Raw genomic sequence first — 19,347 nt, 5'->3', positions numbered from 1 at the left:
GATTACACAAGATATTTTTGGTAAGTTCTTCACACTGAGTTTTATAACATGCATGCGATTACACAAGATATTTTTGGTAAGTTCCTTACACTGAGTTTTATAACGTGCAAAAACATAAGGTCACTCAATATGCTGCAGTATCCGTACCCAAGCGACAGTGAACGGTATAAAAACATTTCGGTAGTTTGGGGGTTAAGAAACTTCCTTCCTTTCATGATAACAGCGGTGTGTTTTTCATGTTTTAGTTTCACTATTCTGTCGATAAGTAGATTTTATAAAACTTTGTTTTGAATACTTAGAAAAATGTACAAAAACAAATTCAAGACAGAGTGTAACTGTTAATGTAAACAGTATGGAAACTCAAAAGGTCTGCTGTCAGCTTCTTAATTCAAATAACGTAACTAATTATTTTCCTAGAGAGATACAACGTATATAAATGGTATAGAAATAAAGAAAAAATACTAATAAAAGCTGGACTAGTTTACAGAAATTATCACAGTAAACTTTACCCGTAATCCAGCAGCCACAAGTGTATGTGGTACATGTATTCAACGTCTTGTTGTTATGTGGCATTATCAGACATCAAGGGAAAGTGTAGTCTACTGTGTTCGAAAATACGATTAACAAAAAATTATAATTGTGTTCTCTGTGATCGGTATATTGCACCAGAATAAAACTGGGAATCGGTGCGTATAAATAAATAATCGTTTACATTTCTTTTGGTAAAATAATATACTTGCTAATTACAACTTTCCATCACTTCTCGAAGGTGTCATGATATTGATATAACTGCAAACTTCACGTGATATGAAACGTGTCTGTGAGCTGACTATGACTGCATCTATGATGAAATTAGTCACATGACTCGTTAACATGCCATTACTGTAAGCTGTTTCACTGATTGCAGCGGTTTGGTAATAGCAACTTGTACAAGTTCTGCATGCTTGAATATATACGTCTAACCATTCATCTCGGCAAACCTTGGTTAAATAACTACTACTTCCTGAACCATAATGATCAACCAAACTTGTGGTCGTTTTTAGTGTTTTTAAACACTCACAAAGACTGCAACTCACTTTCTCTAAGAATAAATAGTTTATGACGTGCTCATTCACAGAACTCGGTATTTCCGACAATTAGCTACCACTCTTTGAAATATCTTTCCTATCAGTCTAAAAAAGGTAGTCGGAGTGAAAGGATTAGTTGCAAAGAAACAAAGATAAAAATCAAGAAATGCTAATCCTGAAGTTAAGCTTTCGGGTCTTGCTACAGAATATAAACTTCAACAAGAAGCTTCTTAGGTCTATATAAATAAACACACACATTATGTATGAACGGTGTTTAGTTTTGAAAAAAACTGCTTTGTAACAACGAAAAAGTGCAACCACTCTTCAAACTTAAGTGATTTTCGTGAGCTAGGGACAATACTTATTTTAATACACTTCCAGGTTTTGAGTCAACGCTACTGTATTGTTAATTAATCACTTCCTTTTAACAGTGCAAAAAACGGAGAGAATTATATTGGCTTAAATGTGTTTAAAAAGTATTTGTACTTTCTTTTTGATCATTTTGAACTCTGTATTTTTGGAAGCTATTTTAAGTATGTTTAATTTGATGGACTCAGTTGTTAACATGAAGAACTAACATACAATTTTGTAAAGGTACTGAGTTTCTGTCTATATGGTTTGGTTTGTTTCGGATATTCGCGATAGCAATCCCCAATTTCGAACTGATTGACAGTTAGTAAACAGCAATCAGCGCCAAATTTTGGGCTATCTAATCAAGTTGTAGAATTTGACTGTCACTTTTATAATGCATCAACAGCCCCAAAGTGCGAAGCGCAATTTTGTTTTTCGGAAACATTCGAGCCACGGACTCTTCGATTCACAATTTAGTACACTAAACAGTTGGCCACGACCGACTCCTACCAATGTGAAATATTGTCTTATAAAGCTTAGTTGTACACGTGAAGCTTCTTTGCTGGCCATAGTTTATAAAATTTATTCAAGTTTAAAACTTAAGTAAAAAAAACAGAAAATTTAGCTTCCTCGTCTCCTTCTATTGGTCAGCGAAATAAGATAATCACTTTATTAGGAACCACCCACATACATTTGTATAACAATTCATTTACTTCTAAATGCAAAATATATTGATCGTAACGTGACAGCGTGAACTCTATAAATGCTGAGATGTAGGAATATCGTGGAGAGTCTTCTACACAACAGATAGTAAAGTGTGGTCTTTCTGACGTTCATAGGAGTATGATAGTGGGTGGCCATTTAGTAAGACATCCATATCTTAGCTGGAATATACGACCCTGGTGTTTTCACACTTAAAAATATTATCAAAAATTGGCGAAGTAATTTTAATAAACTAAGTTTAACTACAGTGATGAAAAAATTGTATGAATATATCTTCAAGTAACTTATTTCTATTCATAAGTGATAAATAAGTATGTTTGGGAACAATTTCATAAATTCACCAGTTCCGGCTGTATCAAGATATGACAAAAATCACTTTGAAAATAAACAAATGTGAACTGTACAATTGTGTGTTAAGACAATGTCATATGAAATATTAAGTTTTAACACTTTTAAAAATTAATTTTCAGATAACATATTTGTAAGAAATAACCTACTTATATATACATTAAACATAATGTATATTTCTGCAACTGACGAATAAAAACAGCCTGGAGCGTGTCTTGTTTTCACTAACGGAATTGATTTTTCTGCTAACATGAAAGACTAGTGAAGGCTTGTGTCACAAAAATGGAAGTCACGGTTTTCAATAATTCAAAGCCAGTAAAAAAAAACTGAATTTACACATAAACACTAAGAAATTCATAAGTTAAAAAAATTCAAGTGTTCTGTAAAAGTCTCATTAAAGGAGGTTCTAGTTCTTTTTCCAAGATACGTGACCTGCACTTGCGGAAATGAAAGCATCATAAGCGTCGGCAATAAGGGAAAGTCATACGATAATCAATATGTCTATGTAATACTTGGGCGCGGATGAAGTATTGTTTTTATATTAAAGGAAGAAAAATATAACTAGCAATCTGAGTGATATAGGTACACTAGTTTCAGTGTAATTTGTTACACTGAGTTTAGTTTAGTATACCTCAGATCATTAACTATCATTTAGAACAAGACCCTCATCAGGCTAGACATAATTTTGTTACACTGAGTTTAGTTTATATCTAGCCTGATGAGGGTCTTGTTCTAAATGATAATTAATGATCTGAGTGAAGTAGGTACACTAGTTTCAGTGTAGTTTAGTTTATATCTAGCCTGATGACGGTCTAGTTCTAAGTAAGTGTTAGTGACGCGAGTGAAGTAAGTACATTAATTTCAGTGTTGTTTTGTTACACTGAGTTTAGTTTCGATCTAGTGTGATTACAGTTTTGTTCCAAAGGACTATTAATGATCTAAGTAACGTAAATACACCAGTTTCAGTGTAGTTTTGTTACAACGAATTTATGTTATGTCTTGTCTTTCTCGAATGTTGATCATTGGGTATAAGAGCCCAATTGGTTGGTTAGTATACAGTCATTGTCAAGACTTCCCTGAACTCGGCAGCAGATTAGTAGCCCCCCCCCCAGTGGCACAGCGGTATGCCTGCGAACTTACAACGCTAGAGGCCGGGTTTCGATACCCGTTATGGACAGAACACAGAGAGCTTATTGTGTATCTTTGTGCTGAAATTCAAACAAAAGAAAAACATATTAATAGCTGAAACTTAATTAGTATATAATAATAATATTAGTTAATAATTAGTTTTAGGTGATCTTTCATGACACGACTGATATCCGATCGCCATAATCTTAACGTAATACACTTGGGATCCTTTTTGATACGCCGAATTGATGAATACCGTTGTCGTCCTTCTTGTGGATAATGGGTGGTTAAGACGACCTCTTTTAAAGCCAAGTAAATTGTTTTAAATGTGTCTTCGTGAATTCCAATAAACTTGACTGTAGATGCTGATGATAATTCCCGACATCAAGACATTGCAACATTTTATCTCGCAGAGGTTGTCCAAAATACTTCATAATTCTCATACATGATGTTTGAAAGACATCTGGTTTGTTATTGTAAGCAAACGTTCCTTGTGACAAAATGATAAATAATTTCCGTTTCGTACACTTTCGCTTCAAAAGAAGCTTCTTATCATTATCTTAAAGTAACAAATAGTGTGTGTGTAGTTCGGCACTCTCATTCAATCAAGAGACAGGCGTGTTGTACAATCTGTTGAAGCTAGGACCGTGATCAGCACTACAGAGTTGGTGGGTCTTTCTCTTAAAAAAATAAAAACACACATTTTCTTCTACATAAAGAATCTAACTGATTTACATGAAAGTCAAGTGTTTATTGGAAAAAATCAGAAGACAGTGGACTTTTGAGGTTTTAGGATATTGAGGTGATCGCTTGACACCCCCCCCCCCTTGGTTACGTCCCTGGTTGAAGCTATGAATTTTGGCAATATAATCAACAAGTGAAATAAGAGGTATTTTGAAACATTGTAACCTTTCTTCTTTTTTTTTCATTGTTACAAGTAAGTAAAAATAATATGTTTGTTTTCGTACTTACAATAATTGATTGGTCTTGTTTTGTCATTTCAATCATTTCATTAAAATACCGTGTTTTTGTATAGGAATTACTGTTATTTGTTTTCTGCTATTTAATCTACCATTAGGTCATTTACAAAGAAGGAATAAGACATTGTTGAAAAATCACTATATCATTGAGTGCTTAATTGTGTTATACAGGGTGGAACATAATTGTGTATACCTTTCTACATAGTAAAGCTCCTCTACGTAAGCTTCCACCCGTTTCGATTCGTATCTGCTAGCAATGAACAACTTAAGTTTGTTTGTTTGAAGCTAAGCACCAAGTTGCACAATGGGCTATCTGTGCTCTGCCCACCACGGGTATCGAAACCCGGTTTCTAGCGTTATTAATCCGCAGACTACTGGGGGGGGGCGAACAGCTTAAGTCTTTATTTTTGTTCGTTAATATTTTACGCAGCTAAAAAAATAAATGAAGAAAAAGACAGTTACTACAACTTTAGGATAGGATTTAAATATGTACATATTTACACACACACACAACTCCCTACCTTTAATAAATTAATATATATAAAAAACGAGTATTTAGAAGTTGTTTAACTCTCACCCAGAAAGTTTTTTTTGACAATGCTTTATGATAAATATATACATATATTACAGGCTTACCAATCCATCAAAGAAATGAGACACTCAATATTAACTTACCAGCTTGTATGCTACCGTAGTACTTTTCATCTCTACATTAATATAAAACTGTTCGCAGCAAAACCTAATTTTCAAGGATTTTTCAACTGATTATTAATAGAGGGCCTGTCGAATCCATTAAAATGATTGACAAGAGCTTTATGAAACTTTACTGTTAAAAACATGAATTACTTAATTCTCTAAGTGTTTTACTAGGAAAAAAATGATAATAATCACGGAAAAGAGTGCCAATAAGAATTAAGTTCTTTTAACATTTAACACGTAGGTAAACTTTTTAGTTACCCTCGTTAAAGGTAACAATACCAACCCGTATTACGTTTTTTGCCCAGAAATTAACACATATTGTCACAATGCTATTCATGCGTTTTTCTAATTTATTGAATTACGATATTTTTTAAATATTCATTCTAAATGTTTTTATATGAAAGTTCATAACTGGTAGAAGTGTTAATTTTAATGTATTTGCTAACAAAGTTTCTATTTTGCATTCCCTTACTTATAATAATGGTAGGTGTCTCTTTCATGTCTACATCAGGTATTCTGTATTAGCAGGTATGCTTAACTTAATGACATTACACGAACTTCTAATATTAGTTTGGAATGAATCTATTTGAATCTCGAATTACATGTAGTGATAAAAACATCTTGTCCAGGAAAAAGTAATTTCTGTGTGTTTCAGATAACACAAAATCTCAAGCAACAAGCCGTCATTGCCCACATTAGATAATTCAAAAATTACCTGTCTATTCTATGTATTCTACATTTTTAAGCTTATATGTTAACGTGTTTTTTGCATACATTTTTATTGAGAAATTAATTAATAACATATGATTATGTTGTTCTCACGAATTAGGTTCGCGAAATTGATTGACTACACGGTTCACACATGTAATTAATTAATCAATACTTTCCTTAAAAAAAAAATCCCTAATTTTGTTAATGCATTACGATGTACATTCAAACAAGGACTTACTCTCCGAAAATTCTCTACTGTTGTAAACAATACCTTATTTTTGTAAGTTCTACTTTTACTATTGTAGGTCCTAGTAATACTGTTGAAAATACTGTTATAGCTCTTTAAATAGTGTTGTATTATAATTCTGTTATATTCTTGAAAACATTACATTACAATCCTCAACTCTGCTCTATTCTTGTAAGCAGTGCTTCGCTCTTCCAAATGCATATTTATTAATATAAATACTCTTATTCTCTTTTGCATTCTTATTTAATCTTGTCAAAATTTTATAGAGGAAATTGGAGATGTTTCGTCCAGGATTAAATATTTTTAACAAAGTTTATATTGCATATCATAATAACAGAAATAGTTTTAACTGTACAAGTTAACACCGTGTTTTTAACAAGAGAAGACTTGGTAAAATAACTTGTTTCAAATTAGTAGTTCGAATCTGTGTCATGATTGCAATATTTATTTGACTAAATTTATTACCTAATGAACCACAAATAATGTTCTTGTATTTGTTATCTCATTAGTATGGAAAGAAGATATTCGAATCGAAGAACTGTTCAGGAAAACCAAAACTTGATTTTTTTTCTAACTTTTATAACACTGCGAACACAACTCTGACATCAAGCTGGGAACTTTTAGTGAACATCTTGTTGAGTATATGAGACGTCACACAGTAGGACTGCTATTTTAATTGAAAACAAATACAATAAGTTGCTTCAACCTGGTTTGCTGTTTACTTATGTTTTCGTGGATTCGTTTTTAGACTTATTAATATTAAATAAAACAGAAGTGTTTTTTTTTTCAAAATAATTGAGTCTAGTCTTCTGGAGTTCAAAATTGTGAAGCGCTTCATGTCAAACTCTATGTACTCCCATATCGTTGTAATTTGGACGTTAAACGTAGTCTTCAAATGATAGGAAATACAGATAAAATAATGAAAATAAAATAAACTTATGATGCAAATACAGGATTTTGAACAGTTTCATATTTGTTTCTAACGTATAAAAAATATCCTAAAATCCCAACAATTTTCTATCAAGTATTTCAGACATTTTTTGAAAACCAAAATGAAGTCTGCTTGTACTTCTTACGAATTCGTTGTAACTACAACACTTTAAAAACTGCAATGTTCGTAGTTCATAAACTAACCTTATGTCATTGTTTTGTTTAATTTTCGCACATAATGGAGTTATCTGCGCTAGCCGTCTCTAATTTTGGAACTGATAAACGAGAAGGAAGACAGTTAGTCAAAACCACCTACCGCCAACTCTTGGGTGACTCTTTACCAAAAATAGTAGAATTGGCCGTCACATTATAATATTTCTTCGACTGAAAAAGTGAGGATGGTTAGTGGTGGGATTTGAACCCGCAATGCAAAGATTGTGAGTCGAGCACCCTAATCGCTAGGCCCTTGTCTCATGGAATTGTACTTAAGTATGGTAAGATATGAAAAAAATCAAATCAATTCGCTTACAATTACTGCTTATTTACATGTTCTGTGGCAAAAACTGGTTTATATTTTTGATGAAAAGGTTAAGCATATCACAAATTAAACAATAAAACTTTAAATTATTCATTTTCCATAAACAAGAAAAGTCCGTTCACTTTCTGCAAATCAGATTTTACCTTACTACTGCAAGCTCACGCAGAGAAGCCAGTAAAGTTATACGTTATAACTCGCTGTACACCTAGTCCTAACAGCCCAGGATACAGTACATTTTGAAAGACATTTAATTTTTCTTTTCCGTAAAGCCAAAGTTCAGTGTGACTAGTAACTCATTATTTTGTTAAGTATTACTACTGTAAAGCACTATGCAGATTTTGTAATGTTCTTGTCTCCGTTTGATATTAATCAGGGTTATATTTGTAATATAAAATTATATGGCGTCTATCAGAGAAGATCGATTATTATCGTATTTAAATTTTTGTTTCGTTTTGTTGTGTCGTTCTTTAAGATACATAAGGGGTATTTGAAGATAAAGTTTGAAATCTATGATGAGTCATAAAATAACTGAACTCTTTGAAGTTCAAAATTCTCATGTTTACAGACTGCGCTAGGCTTCATTAGGGCGTAAACTGTGAGGCCTTAGCTATCGATCGTACTTAACAACCTGCGGATATGTGACTTTCTTTAAAGCCAAATGTCTTCCGCCACTGCTGCTGGTTGTGCGCGTACAGTACACGTAAACCAAGCTCACCCCCAGCTTCCAGACAGTAGAGGGAACTTGGTGATTCACAGAGCCGTTGGTGATATTCCATAAGTGCGTCATTCAAGTGATGTAAGATAGGCGTATTCCCATTGGTTAAGGTTAGTCACCTGACCATATACAACGAGGAAAAGTGCGAGGCAGAGTGTGGGCACTGTTAACGAGAGAAAGTTTGTCTGTTCCGCGGAGGCGAGTAAGTAGCTTAGATTTGTACCTGTAGTGCACACCCTACACCCTCAATATCAAGAACACCAACTATCGAAGATCCAGACCAACTATACTAATAAGAAGAAGGACATCGTGTAATGGATTATGGTGCGTTTAGGTGAGTACAACCTAAACAGGAGTTACTAGATTAGATGTGGATTTTGAATCACACGCGTCCATTACCAACTACTTTTTAATCTAAAAAGTCTGAGCTTATATCTCATGTCTTTATTTTCCTGATATTCTGATGAGTTTTGTAGTGGAAACTAAAATAAATTTAAGTTTTCATTTATATATATATAAAAACATACTAGCCTCACAGGTGAGTACTCTGTATACCAATATTATCCGATCGAAAATCGGATAATACTATATTTTCGAATCATCATCATATTTATTCGTTTCAGGTGTTGTACTTAAAAAGAGCTCAATTTTTACGATTAAATTCCAGTTTTTAGAGGTGAAATATTTTTCATGAATTTTCTTTATCTTATTAGAATATTGGGATCTTAGTAAATATATTAACCCCCATCCACCCCCAGAAAATTCCCTGATTATTTCACAATTGGTAAAGGGGAAAATTTTTTTTTTTTCTAGGGTTCAGACTTGAGACCCAGTTCATTTAAATTTTCATACAGAGCGTGTTCCCTAAAAACAAGAAGAACGTCTATAAGGTCTCATTACTCTGACAGAAGATAAACTTCTAAGACCTGTAACTGTAGTTAAAGCACAAGGTCTAAAACCACATTACCCTAACAAAAAAAATGAAAGCTTAAAACCAGTTTCTTTGAAAAAGAAATGTCTAAACATCTACTGCTCTAATAAATGATAAGTCTGAAAAACCCATTAATAAAAGATAAGTCTAAAAAACCCATTACTCTAACGAAAGATAAGTTTAAAAACCATTACTCTAATAAAAAATCTAAAACCTACCCATTATTTTGAAGAAATGTAATCCTAAAGACAACACTGCTTTGATAAAAAAATTAAAGTTAAATACTCACTACTTACATAAAAGTCTGAAAATATATTTGATAAAAAAGAAAGTGTAAAATATAATTTCTCTGAAAAAAGATGAACGTCTTAAAAATCCACTACTGTGATAAAATATAATGTAGAATCACTACACGACATAAGGCGAACGTCTAAAAACATCACTTTCACATTAGACAAAAATATGAGGGATATAAAAGTCAATCTTAGGATGAGAAAAGAACTAATGAAAATTATGTTTTATTATTAATAGAAAGTATGGAACTGGAAAGGTTGTTCATTTAAAAAGTACGTTCATTTCTTGTTTTGTTACCTTTTAATGAAATTCGTTAATGTTCTAGTTAAATTATGTTACGGTCAAAGTATGTTTGTTTGTTTGAAGTTAAGCACAAAGCTACACAATGTGTGCTTTGCTCGCCACGGTATCGAAACCAGGTTTCTAGCGTTGTATTTCTAAGGTTAGAGACTTGGACAAATAGAAAGAAATATTTTCCAAAACTAACAATGTGTTAGTTGTCTTGTTTTCGAAAAATAACAATATTATCCGAATAGAGATATACCAGTTCTGTGTAATTTTAGTTGTTTTGAAATATGGTATAATACTTCGGCCAAGGGGATGAGATACAGCACTCTTAGTAGCATTAAATTATAATAGCGAAGCAATGGACCATCGGAGTTTAAGAGTTTCATTTATAACTGGGTGACAATATTGGCCTATAGTTTACAAAATGGCTTTGAAAGATCATTCTGTAGTTGACGTCACTCGCGCGTTATATACCTGCTGTGTGTTCGTGGAACTCACAGCTATCAAGTATCATTTAATTGTCTGCAACGAACAGAATATCTGGTAAACGAGCTTAGATGGAAATGTTCTGTTTATAAAGTTGAAATATTCGTATGGAACGAGTTTTTAACACTCATATTGCAGGCTTGTTTATATACTGTTCACTGCAAATGTGGTCCTCATGTTTTACCGTATTGATTAATTATATGTTTTTACCTCTACAACACGTAAAAGATGAACCAAAGAGAAAAAGCACAAAATCACTTATTTTCTACGTAAAATACATAGAGCCCAGCAATTAGTTAATGGGAGTAACTGTTGTTATCTGTACTTAGATTTTTCTATGACTCCGGTTATTAGGTACCCTGTAACCAACTATCATGGACCAATAACCAATCTGGTGCATACTTAATTTAGAATAATTAATACAAAAAAGCATTAACATCGATAATTATAGGGTTAACTATAACTTTTGTTCTAGTTTTGTATCAGTTGCAGTTGTGTTTAGTATCTCCTTACTGTATTTTCACTCAGTTGATTAATTAATTGGTAACGATTAGTGACCACAGTTTTTCACTTATATAAACTCTGGCGATAGATTGTTTTAATCAAAGAAACAATGTTAGGCAACAATACATAGCTATTAGACAGATACTTACTAGCTTGCCTTTCTGAAATTTGGAGAGAACATCGCTCTTCTTATCTTGCAGACTAGTTATAATGAGGGTCGCGGGTTCGAATCCCCATCTCCGAACATGCTCGCTCTTTTAACCATGGGGGCGTTATAACGTGATGGTCATTCCCAGTAGCCGTTGTTAAAAGAATAGCCCAATAATTGGTGATAGGTGATGTTGACTAGCTGCCTTCCCTTTAGTTTATCACTGCTAAATTAGGGATGGCTAGCGCAGATAACCCTCGCGTAGCTTTGCAAGAAATTCAAAACAAACAAATTCATTAATATATGACTACTTCTCTGCATTTATAGAACTAAAAGCAGTCACTTGAAATATCACATGATCAGTATATTTTCCATATGCAAATGGCTCCTAATAATGTGGCCAGTCATTGTACTTACAGTGAACTGTATACGTAGCAAGTCATGCTGTTGATAAACAAGTAGGTATACAAAGCGATTTAATGAACACTATTTCCGACAACAAAGCCTCTCATCTATTCCCAAGCTTGTGAAGTGGCAAGTTGGTTGTTTAAAAACATAAACGTTCAGGGCTGTAAAAACGGACAAACAACGAGTACAAACGAACCTTGTTGCCACTCAGACATTAAGTACTTTCCTAGGCCGGAAGAGAGTGTTATGTATAAAATTATTCTCCGAATCCGCTTCTGTATGCATCATATGTTAGCCATTTGTTTTAAAACTCCTAAGTATCTAAAAATATGCTATTCATAAAGTCCACTAGGTTGTATCAACTTAGGCTGTTTTGTCGCCACCAGGAGTGGATTCATTGAACGCTCTCTCCTTCCTTTTTTAAGATAAGATTATGCATCAGCTTTTAACGTGGGAAATTGTCATGTGACAAATAATTCAGCTAGTATGTACACTCCAAACTGCAGCTTCCATGCCCCTAGTGGTACAGCGGTTACTCTGCTAGAAATCGGGCTTCTATATTCGTGGTGAGCACATCACAGATAGCCCATTGTTTAGCTTAGGGCTTAACTACAAACAAAAGCGCCTTGCATACAGAGTCCGTAATTGTTGTATGATAATGACGTGTTTATTTTATCAACGAGGAACCAAAAATGCTTGCTCCTATTATTCGCGAATTAATTCTTTTAACGTAAGTCACGTTTTTGGACACTATTCAAAGAATCTTTTCGTCATTTCGCATACCTATTTACTAATTTACTTTTTTACAAACATCCAAAAAATTTTACTTTTGGAATTGCACGATAGGAATACTACACGGGTCTTGTTTAACACTGAAACTAGTGATAACTTTTATTTGATATAACATGGAGCCTTTTAAGGAGTTGCGCCTACATATGACTGACCTTTAAACTTTTGTTCTAATAACTGATTTCTATACTCCCCCACGTGTGACAAAAAGTAGTCATCACTTCCTTCCCTTTCCTCATTTTCTGAAGAGCTAGTACAGAATGTGACTTATAAGTGAGTGTATTAACGGCCATAATAAGTAAGAATATGGGGATATACAGTATACACGTACTGTAGTCAGATGCAATGTACAGATGCGATAATAAGAGTTTTCTTTACTTTCACTCATTAACTTTCTCGTGTGTGCCATCAGGGTTGATATCAAGTAATTATTATAAGAAATTTTAACTATAACGTAGCTGATCGAGCCCAGTGTGTAAATTATGCGAAGATATGCAAGAGTAAACCATAATCAGAGCCTGTGTGTAATTAGATTTCCACAGGGCAAAGCTTATCAGCATCGAAGCAAGCTAATTGGAGCAAAGATGCATGTGATCAGTTCTCTCTTTCAGAGAACATTTCACTAATGATCTGTGTTCGAAAAGAAAACTTTGTATAATTTGAACATTAATTTGTTTAAACTCAATGATGGCTTCAAGCTTATGCCTTGTTGTCAAATACACTAACTCTGTGATGGCTTCAAGTTAATACCTTCTCATCAAATACTCTAACTTGTTTAAACTCTATGATAGATTCAAGCTAATACCTTCTCATCAAATACACTAACTTGTTTAAACAGTGTGATGGCTTCAAGTTAATACTTTCTCATCAAATACACTAACTTGTTTAAATTCTATGATGGCTTCAAGCTAATACCTTCTCATCAAATACACTAACTTGTTTAAATTCTATGATAGCTTCAAGCTTATGCCTTGTTGTCAAATACACTAACTCTGTGATGGCTTCAAGTTAATACCTTCTCATCAAATACTCTAACTTGTTTAAACTCTATGATAGATTCAAGCTAATACCTTCTCATCAAATACACTAACTTGTTTAAACTTTATGATGGCTTCAAGCTAATGCCTTCTCATCAAATACTGTAACTTATTTAAACTTTATGATGGCTTCAAGCTAATGCCTTCTCATCAAATACTGTAACTTATTTAAACTTTATGATGGCTTCAAGCTAATGCCTTCTCATTAAATACACTTACTTGTTTAAACTCTATGATAGCTTCAAGCTTATGCCTTGTTGTCAGATACACTAACTTGTATAAACTCTGTGATGGCTTCAAGCTAATACCTTCTCATCAAATACTCTAACTTGTTTAAACTTTATGATGGCTTCAAGCTAATGCCTTCTCATCAAATACACTTACTTGTTTAAACTCTATGATAGCTTCAAGCTTATGCCTTGTTGTCAAATACACTAACTTGTATAAACTCTGTGATGGCTTCAAGCTAATACCTTCTCATCAAATACTGTAACTTATTTAAACTTTATGATGGCTTCAAGCTAATGCCTTCTCATTAAATACACTTACTTGTTTAAACTCTATGATAGCTTCAAGCTTATGCCTTGTTGCAAATATACTAATTTGTGTAGATTCGGTGATGACTACAAGCTATGCCTTGTCAAATAAAACTAATCTGTTTGTTGAATTTCGTGCAAAGCTACTCGAGGGATTTCTACGCTAGCCGTCCCTAATTTTGAAATAATATATTAGAGGAAATGTATTTAGTCCACACCACTCACCGCCAACTTTTGGGCTACCCTTTACCAAAAAATGGTAGGATTGACCGTCAAAACATAATGCTCCCACGGCATATTCGGCGAATGTTTTTGATTTAGATTCGAGCGCCCTGATCACCAGGCTATGAATACGAGTAATTTGACTAAACTCTTGATGTCTTCATTCAAGCTTATGTCTTGTTGTCAAATACAACTAATAAAATACTGAATATAAGAAAGTCTGAAAATTTGAAATGATGATTTATTTTAAAATTATTTTCTTGCTTTATAATATTTCCTCACAGGACTAACATTGAATCATAAACCAAAGCGTAATTTTTTACGAATGTTTTAAATCAGGGACATTTGCAAGTATAGAAATAAGAGATACAGTACGCATTAAAAATCAAGTATTACAGTGACATAGGTTTAATGTTTCTTGTCCAATTTAACTCATCACTGGAATATGTATATATATATATATATATTTTGCTTTACACCTGCAGCGTGTGCTGTCATTCACAATCATTATTTATGTTTATGACACATCGATTAGTAGTTCTAAGTCATGTTTAATGACATATCGATTAGTAGTTCTAAGTCATGTTTAATGACATATCGATTAGTAGTTCTAAGTCATGTTTTATGACACATCGATTAGTAGTTCTGTCATGTTTCATGACACATCGATTAGTAGTTCTAAGTCATGTTTTATGACACATCGATTAGTAGTTCTGTCATGTTTTATGACACATCGATTAGTAGTTCTAAGTCATGTTTTATGACACATCGATTAGTAGTTCTGTCATGTTTAATGACATATCGATTAGTAGTTCTAAGTCATGTTTTATGACATATCGATTAGTAGTTCTGTCATGTTTTATGACACATCGATTAGTAGTTCTGTCATGTTTTATGGCACATCGATTAGTAGTTCTACGTCATGTTTTATGACATATCGATTAGTAGTTCTAAGTCATGTTTTATGACATATCGATTAGTAGTTCTAAGTCATGTTTTATAGCACATCGATTAGTAGTTCTAAGTGATGTTTTATGGCATATCGATTAGTAGTTCTGTCATGTTTTATGGCACATCGATTAGTAGTTCTACGTCATGTTTTATGACATATCGATTAGTAGTTCTAAGTCATGTTTTATGACATATCGATTAGTAGTTCTAAGTCATGTTTTATAGCACATCGATTAGTAGTTCTAAGTGATGTTTTATGGCATATCGATTAGTAATTCTAAGTGTTGTTTTATGACACATCGATTAGTAGTTCTAAGTGTTGTTTTATGGCATATCGATTAGTAGTTCTAAGTGTTGTTTTATGACACATCGATTAGTAGTTCTAAGTGTTGTTTTATGGCACATCGATTAGTAGTTCTAAGTCATGTTTTATGGCACATCGATTAGTAGTTCTACGTCATGTTTTATGTTTGCCAGTACAGTTCGAATTAAAGTGTTTTTCATTGACCACGCCCCTCTCCCAATGGCACAGCGGTATGTCTGCGGACTTAAACGCTAGAAACCGGGTTTCGATACCCGTTGTGGACAGAGCACAGATAGTCCATTGTGTAGCTTTGTCCTTAATTTCAACTAGCAACTCGTTGACCACACCATTCAGCATAAACAAGTGGTAAAACTGACTCTTCCATAGCAATGGGCTTTTCACAGTATTCACACAAAGTGTTAAACATATCTTGTTATAGATAGATGAAACAAATGTAAAATTCTGTAAACTCTGAGTTTAACTGTTTCTGATGTAACGTAGTGGTAGTCAGGCTATATTGAAAAGGTCTCGCTACGATAATTTTTTTTCAAAGAGTTTTACGTTGTGTTGGTTTTATTAACCGTAGTTTAAGGATGGACTCTTGCTTTACTGTTGAATGGTAACGTTTTCTCACATAATATTTTTATTTTAACTTTTGTCTTCTGTTGAATAAACCTTGATGATTATCATATAAATGAAAAATCATTTTTGAACGTTTACCACTGTTTTGTTGTTTGCAGAAGAAGAAAAAAGGTTAGTCGTACTTTATAGGAACGATTTGCACATGCTAATACAGTAGCGTGTGGCCTCACATGCTAGACATGGCGCCACACGCGACTTCTTTACTAATTAACTTATAGCTGGAGAAACATGCTGCAGTTCTCTTCCAGGAAGGATATTCTTAAAACGAGATTGTTAAATGACGTAAAAACCAAGAATCACAACATTTTGAAGAAAAAAGCATTCATTGTTCTCTATGGAACCTGAAATTCTCGCGTGCTAAAGTGTTTAAGACGACTATGACTTACCTAAAGCCAATTCGTAAAAGCATTTTTATCTGTAAAGTGAAGACTGGGGTTAGGAAAGAGAACCATTCGATCCAAAATCTCATTATGATGAAGCTGAACACATCTTCTGTACTTTTACCAAACTTGTAAACAAAAGTTTTAAGTTAACGAAGGTTCACAAGCTTCGAGTCACATCTCGAAATCGACGGCTGTTTTCATGAGACAAAATGTGTAGAAAATACAAATTCAGTTTTGCTCAGTTATCGCAGCACCTTTTATTTTCGATTGAGATGTACAGCTAGTGCCACCTATCATCTACAGTGTATTAACAAAGTACGCGGATTAATCATATGAGTGAGAACTGTAATAACATAAAGCTGTGAATCAAAACAGAATAGTTTTAACACTGAGTGTTAGCGTAAAGAGTGTGTACGTGCTAGAAGTTTCCAACTTTTGACACAGTTTTAACATTGGGTGTTAGTATGCACAGCGTGAACATACTCGAAGTTTCCTAGTTTTGACACAATGTTAATATTGAGTGTTAGTGTGCACAGTGTGAACATACTCGAAGTTTCCTAGTTTTGACACAATGTTAACATTGGATGTTAGTATGCACAGCGTGAACATACTTGAAATTTCCTAGTTTTGACACAATGTTAACATTGGGTATTAGTGTGCACAGTGTGAACATGTTAGAAGTTTACAACTTTTGACATAGTGTTAATATTGGGTGTTAGTATGCACAGAGTGAACATACTCGAAGTTTCCTAGTTTTGACACAATGTTAACATTGGGTGTTAGTGTGCACAGTGTAAACATACTCGAAGTTTCCTAGTTTTGACACAATGTTAACATTGGGTGTCCGTGTGCACAGTCTGAACATACTCGAAGTTTCCTAGTTTTGACACAGTGTTAACATTGGGTGTTAGTATGCACAGCGTGAACATACTCGAAGTTTCCTAGTTTTGACACAATGTTAACATTGGGTGTTAGTGTGAACAGTGTAAACATACTCGAAGTTTCCTAGTTTTGACACAATGTTAACATTGGGTGTTCGTGTGCACAGTGTGAACATGCTAGAAGTTTACAACTTTTGACACAGTGTTAACATTGGGTGTTAGTGTGCACAGTGTAAACATACTCGAAGTTTACAACTTTTGACACAGTGTTAACATTGGGTGTTAGTATGCACAGCGTGAACATACTCGAAGTTTACAACTTTTGACACAGTGTTGACATTGGGTGTTAGTATGCACAGAGTGAACATACTCGAAGTTTCCTAGTTTTGATACAATGTTAACATTGGGTGTTAGTGTGAACAGTGTAAACATACTCAAAGTTTCCTAGTTTTGACACAATGTTAACATTGGGTGTTAGTGTGCACAGTGTAAACATACTCGAAGTTTACAACTTTTGACACAGTGTTATCATTTGGTGTTAGTATGCACAGCGTGAACATGCTAGAAGTTTACAACTTTTGACATAGCGTTAACATTGGGTGTTAGTATGCACAGCGTGAACCTACTCGAAGTTTTTTAGATTAGACACAATGTTAACATTGGGTGTTAGTGTGCACAGTGTAAACATACTCGAAGTTTACAAATTTTGACATAGTGTTAACATTGGGTGTTAGTGTGCACAGTCTGAACATACTCGAAGTTTCCTAGTTTTGACACAGTGTTAACATTGGGTGTTAGTATGCACAGCGTGAACATACTTGAAGTTTCCTAGTTTTGACACAATGTTAACATTGGGTGTTAGTATGCACAATGTGAACATGCTAGAAGTTTACAACTTTTGACATAGTGTTAACATTGGGTGTTAGTGTGCACAGTGTGAACGTGCTAAAAGTTTCTAATTTTTGACACAGTGTTAACATTGGGTGTTTGTTAGCACGTGAACATGCTAGAAGTTTCCTACTTTTCACACTTTTGACATTGGGTGTAAGTATGCACAATGTGAACATGCTAGAAGTTTCCTACTTTTCACACTTTTGACATTGGGTGTAAGTATGCACAATGTGAACATGCTAGAAGTTTACAACTTTTGACACAGTGTTAACAGAAAAGAAATAGTGTGAACATGCTAAAAATGTTTAGCTTTTGCGCTTGAATGTGTATATGATGCTTTTGTAAAACAAAAAAATTGAAATACTGTTTTGTTCAAAAAAAAAGAGCGCAGAATCGAACTAACTTTTAAAAGGTACACTAATACTGAAGTTATCGCTGTAACTTATGAATCAGTATGAATGTTTTAAACTTAATCTTGAACGAAGGGAGAATTTTACACTTTGTTTCTTTCATAATTTGGCGTTACTCTTCCTAAATATGTGCTGATTGACTAAAGGAAGAAAGCCAGTCAACATTACCGAACGTCAACTCTTGGGCTACTATTATCTAACTGATTAGTAGAATTTGACCATCTCTCTTAAAGTACACCTACCGTCTACGTGTTTATGGCAACGGTGTTCGAACCGTAAATCTTCTATTCTACAATCCGTGCATGCTCACTACTGGGCCACGCTCGCCCTAAACAATATTATAAGGCTCTGGTATTTTTATATTAGCGAATACATCTAAATCAAACGAATGAAATATCAAAGTAACATACTAGGAATCATAAGTGTGAACTTTACCTAGATCGTTCATAGTAGTGTACAATGTTATTATAACCGAAATCGCTGAAAGCACTAATGTGAGTTATACTCGTGTATAAAAGTTTTCCATAAAGAGCACCTTACTGCAGTAGTGTATAACAAAGTTTCGGTATTTGTTTACGAAGGATGGGATTAAATACAATATCCCAGACATTAGTGTTGCAGAAAGTAGTACTGTAAGAACTTTTCAGTTAATGGAGATTGTTCTGATAAAGACTGGTTATTAAGTCTGCATGGATAATGGCTGGAGGCGGCTTAAATGGGTAATGAAGAAAAACTTTAATATAAGTTTAACATAACAGCAAATGTACAACTTTTCGAAAGGTTTTTGTCATCATCAGTTCCCAAA

At 33.8% G+C, this 19,347-nt stretch overlaps 1 protein-coding gene across 2 annotated transcripts in view; it reads left to right on the top strand.

Moving 5' to 3' along the window:
• The first annotated feature begins 8,539 nt into the window (after positions 1 to 8,539).
• The window catches only part of LOC106467372 (protein Fe65 homolog), a 42,048-nt gene continuing 31,240 nt past the window's right edge, over positions 8,540 to 19,347 (top strand). Inside the window, exon 1 of one of the 2 annotated variants that reach the window (XM_022395541.1) lies at positions 8,540 to 8,771. In XM_022395541.1, coding sequence (XP_022251249.1) covers positions 8,759 to 8,771 — 13 coding nt within the window. In that variant the 5' untranslated portion in view covers positions 8,540 to 8,758. The remainder of the gene's footprint in view (positions 8,772 to 19,347) is intronic. The other variant, XM_022395540.1, reaches the window with a different exon arrangement.

Source organism: Limulus polyphemus, unplaced genomic scaffold (assembly GCF_000517525.1).
Source record: "Limulus polyphemus unplaced genomic scaffold, Limulus_polyphemus-2.1.2 Scaffold2590, whole genome shotgun sequence".
In the NCBI taxonomy this organism is placed as follows: Eukaryota; Metazoa; Arthropoda; class Merostomata; order Xiphosura; family Limulidae; genus Limulus; species Limulus polyphemus.
Note: the sequence above shows the minus strand (reverse complement) of the source record. Positions and strands in the feature narration are given on the sequence as shown.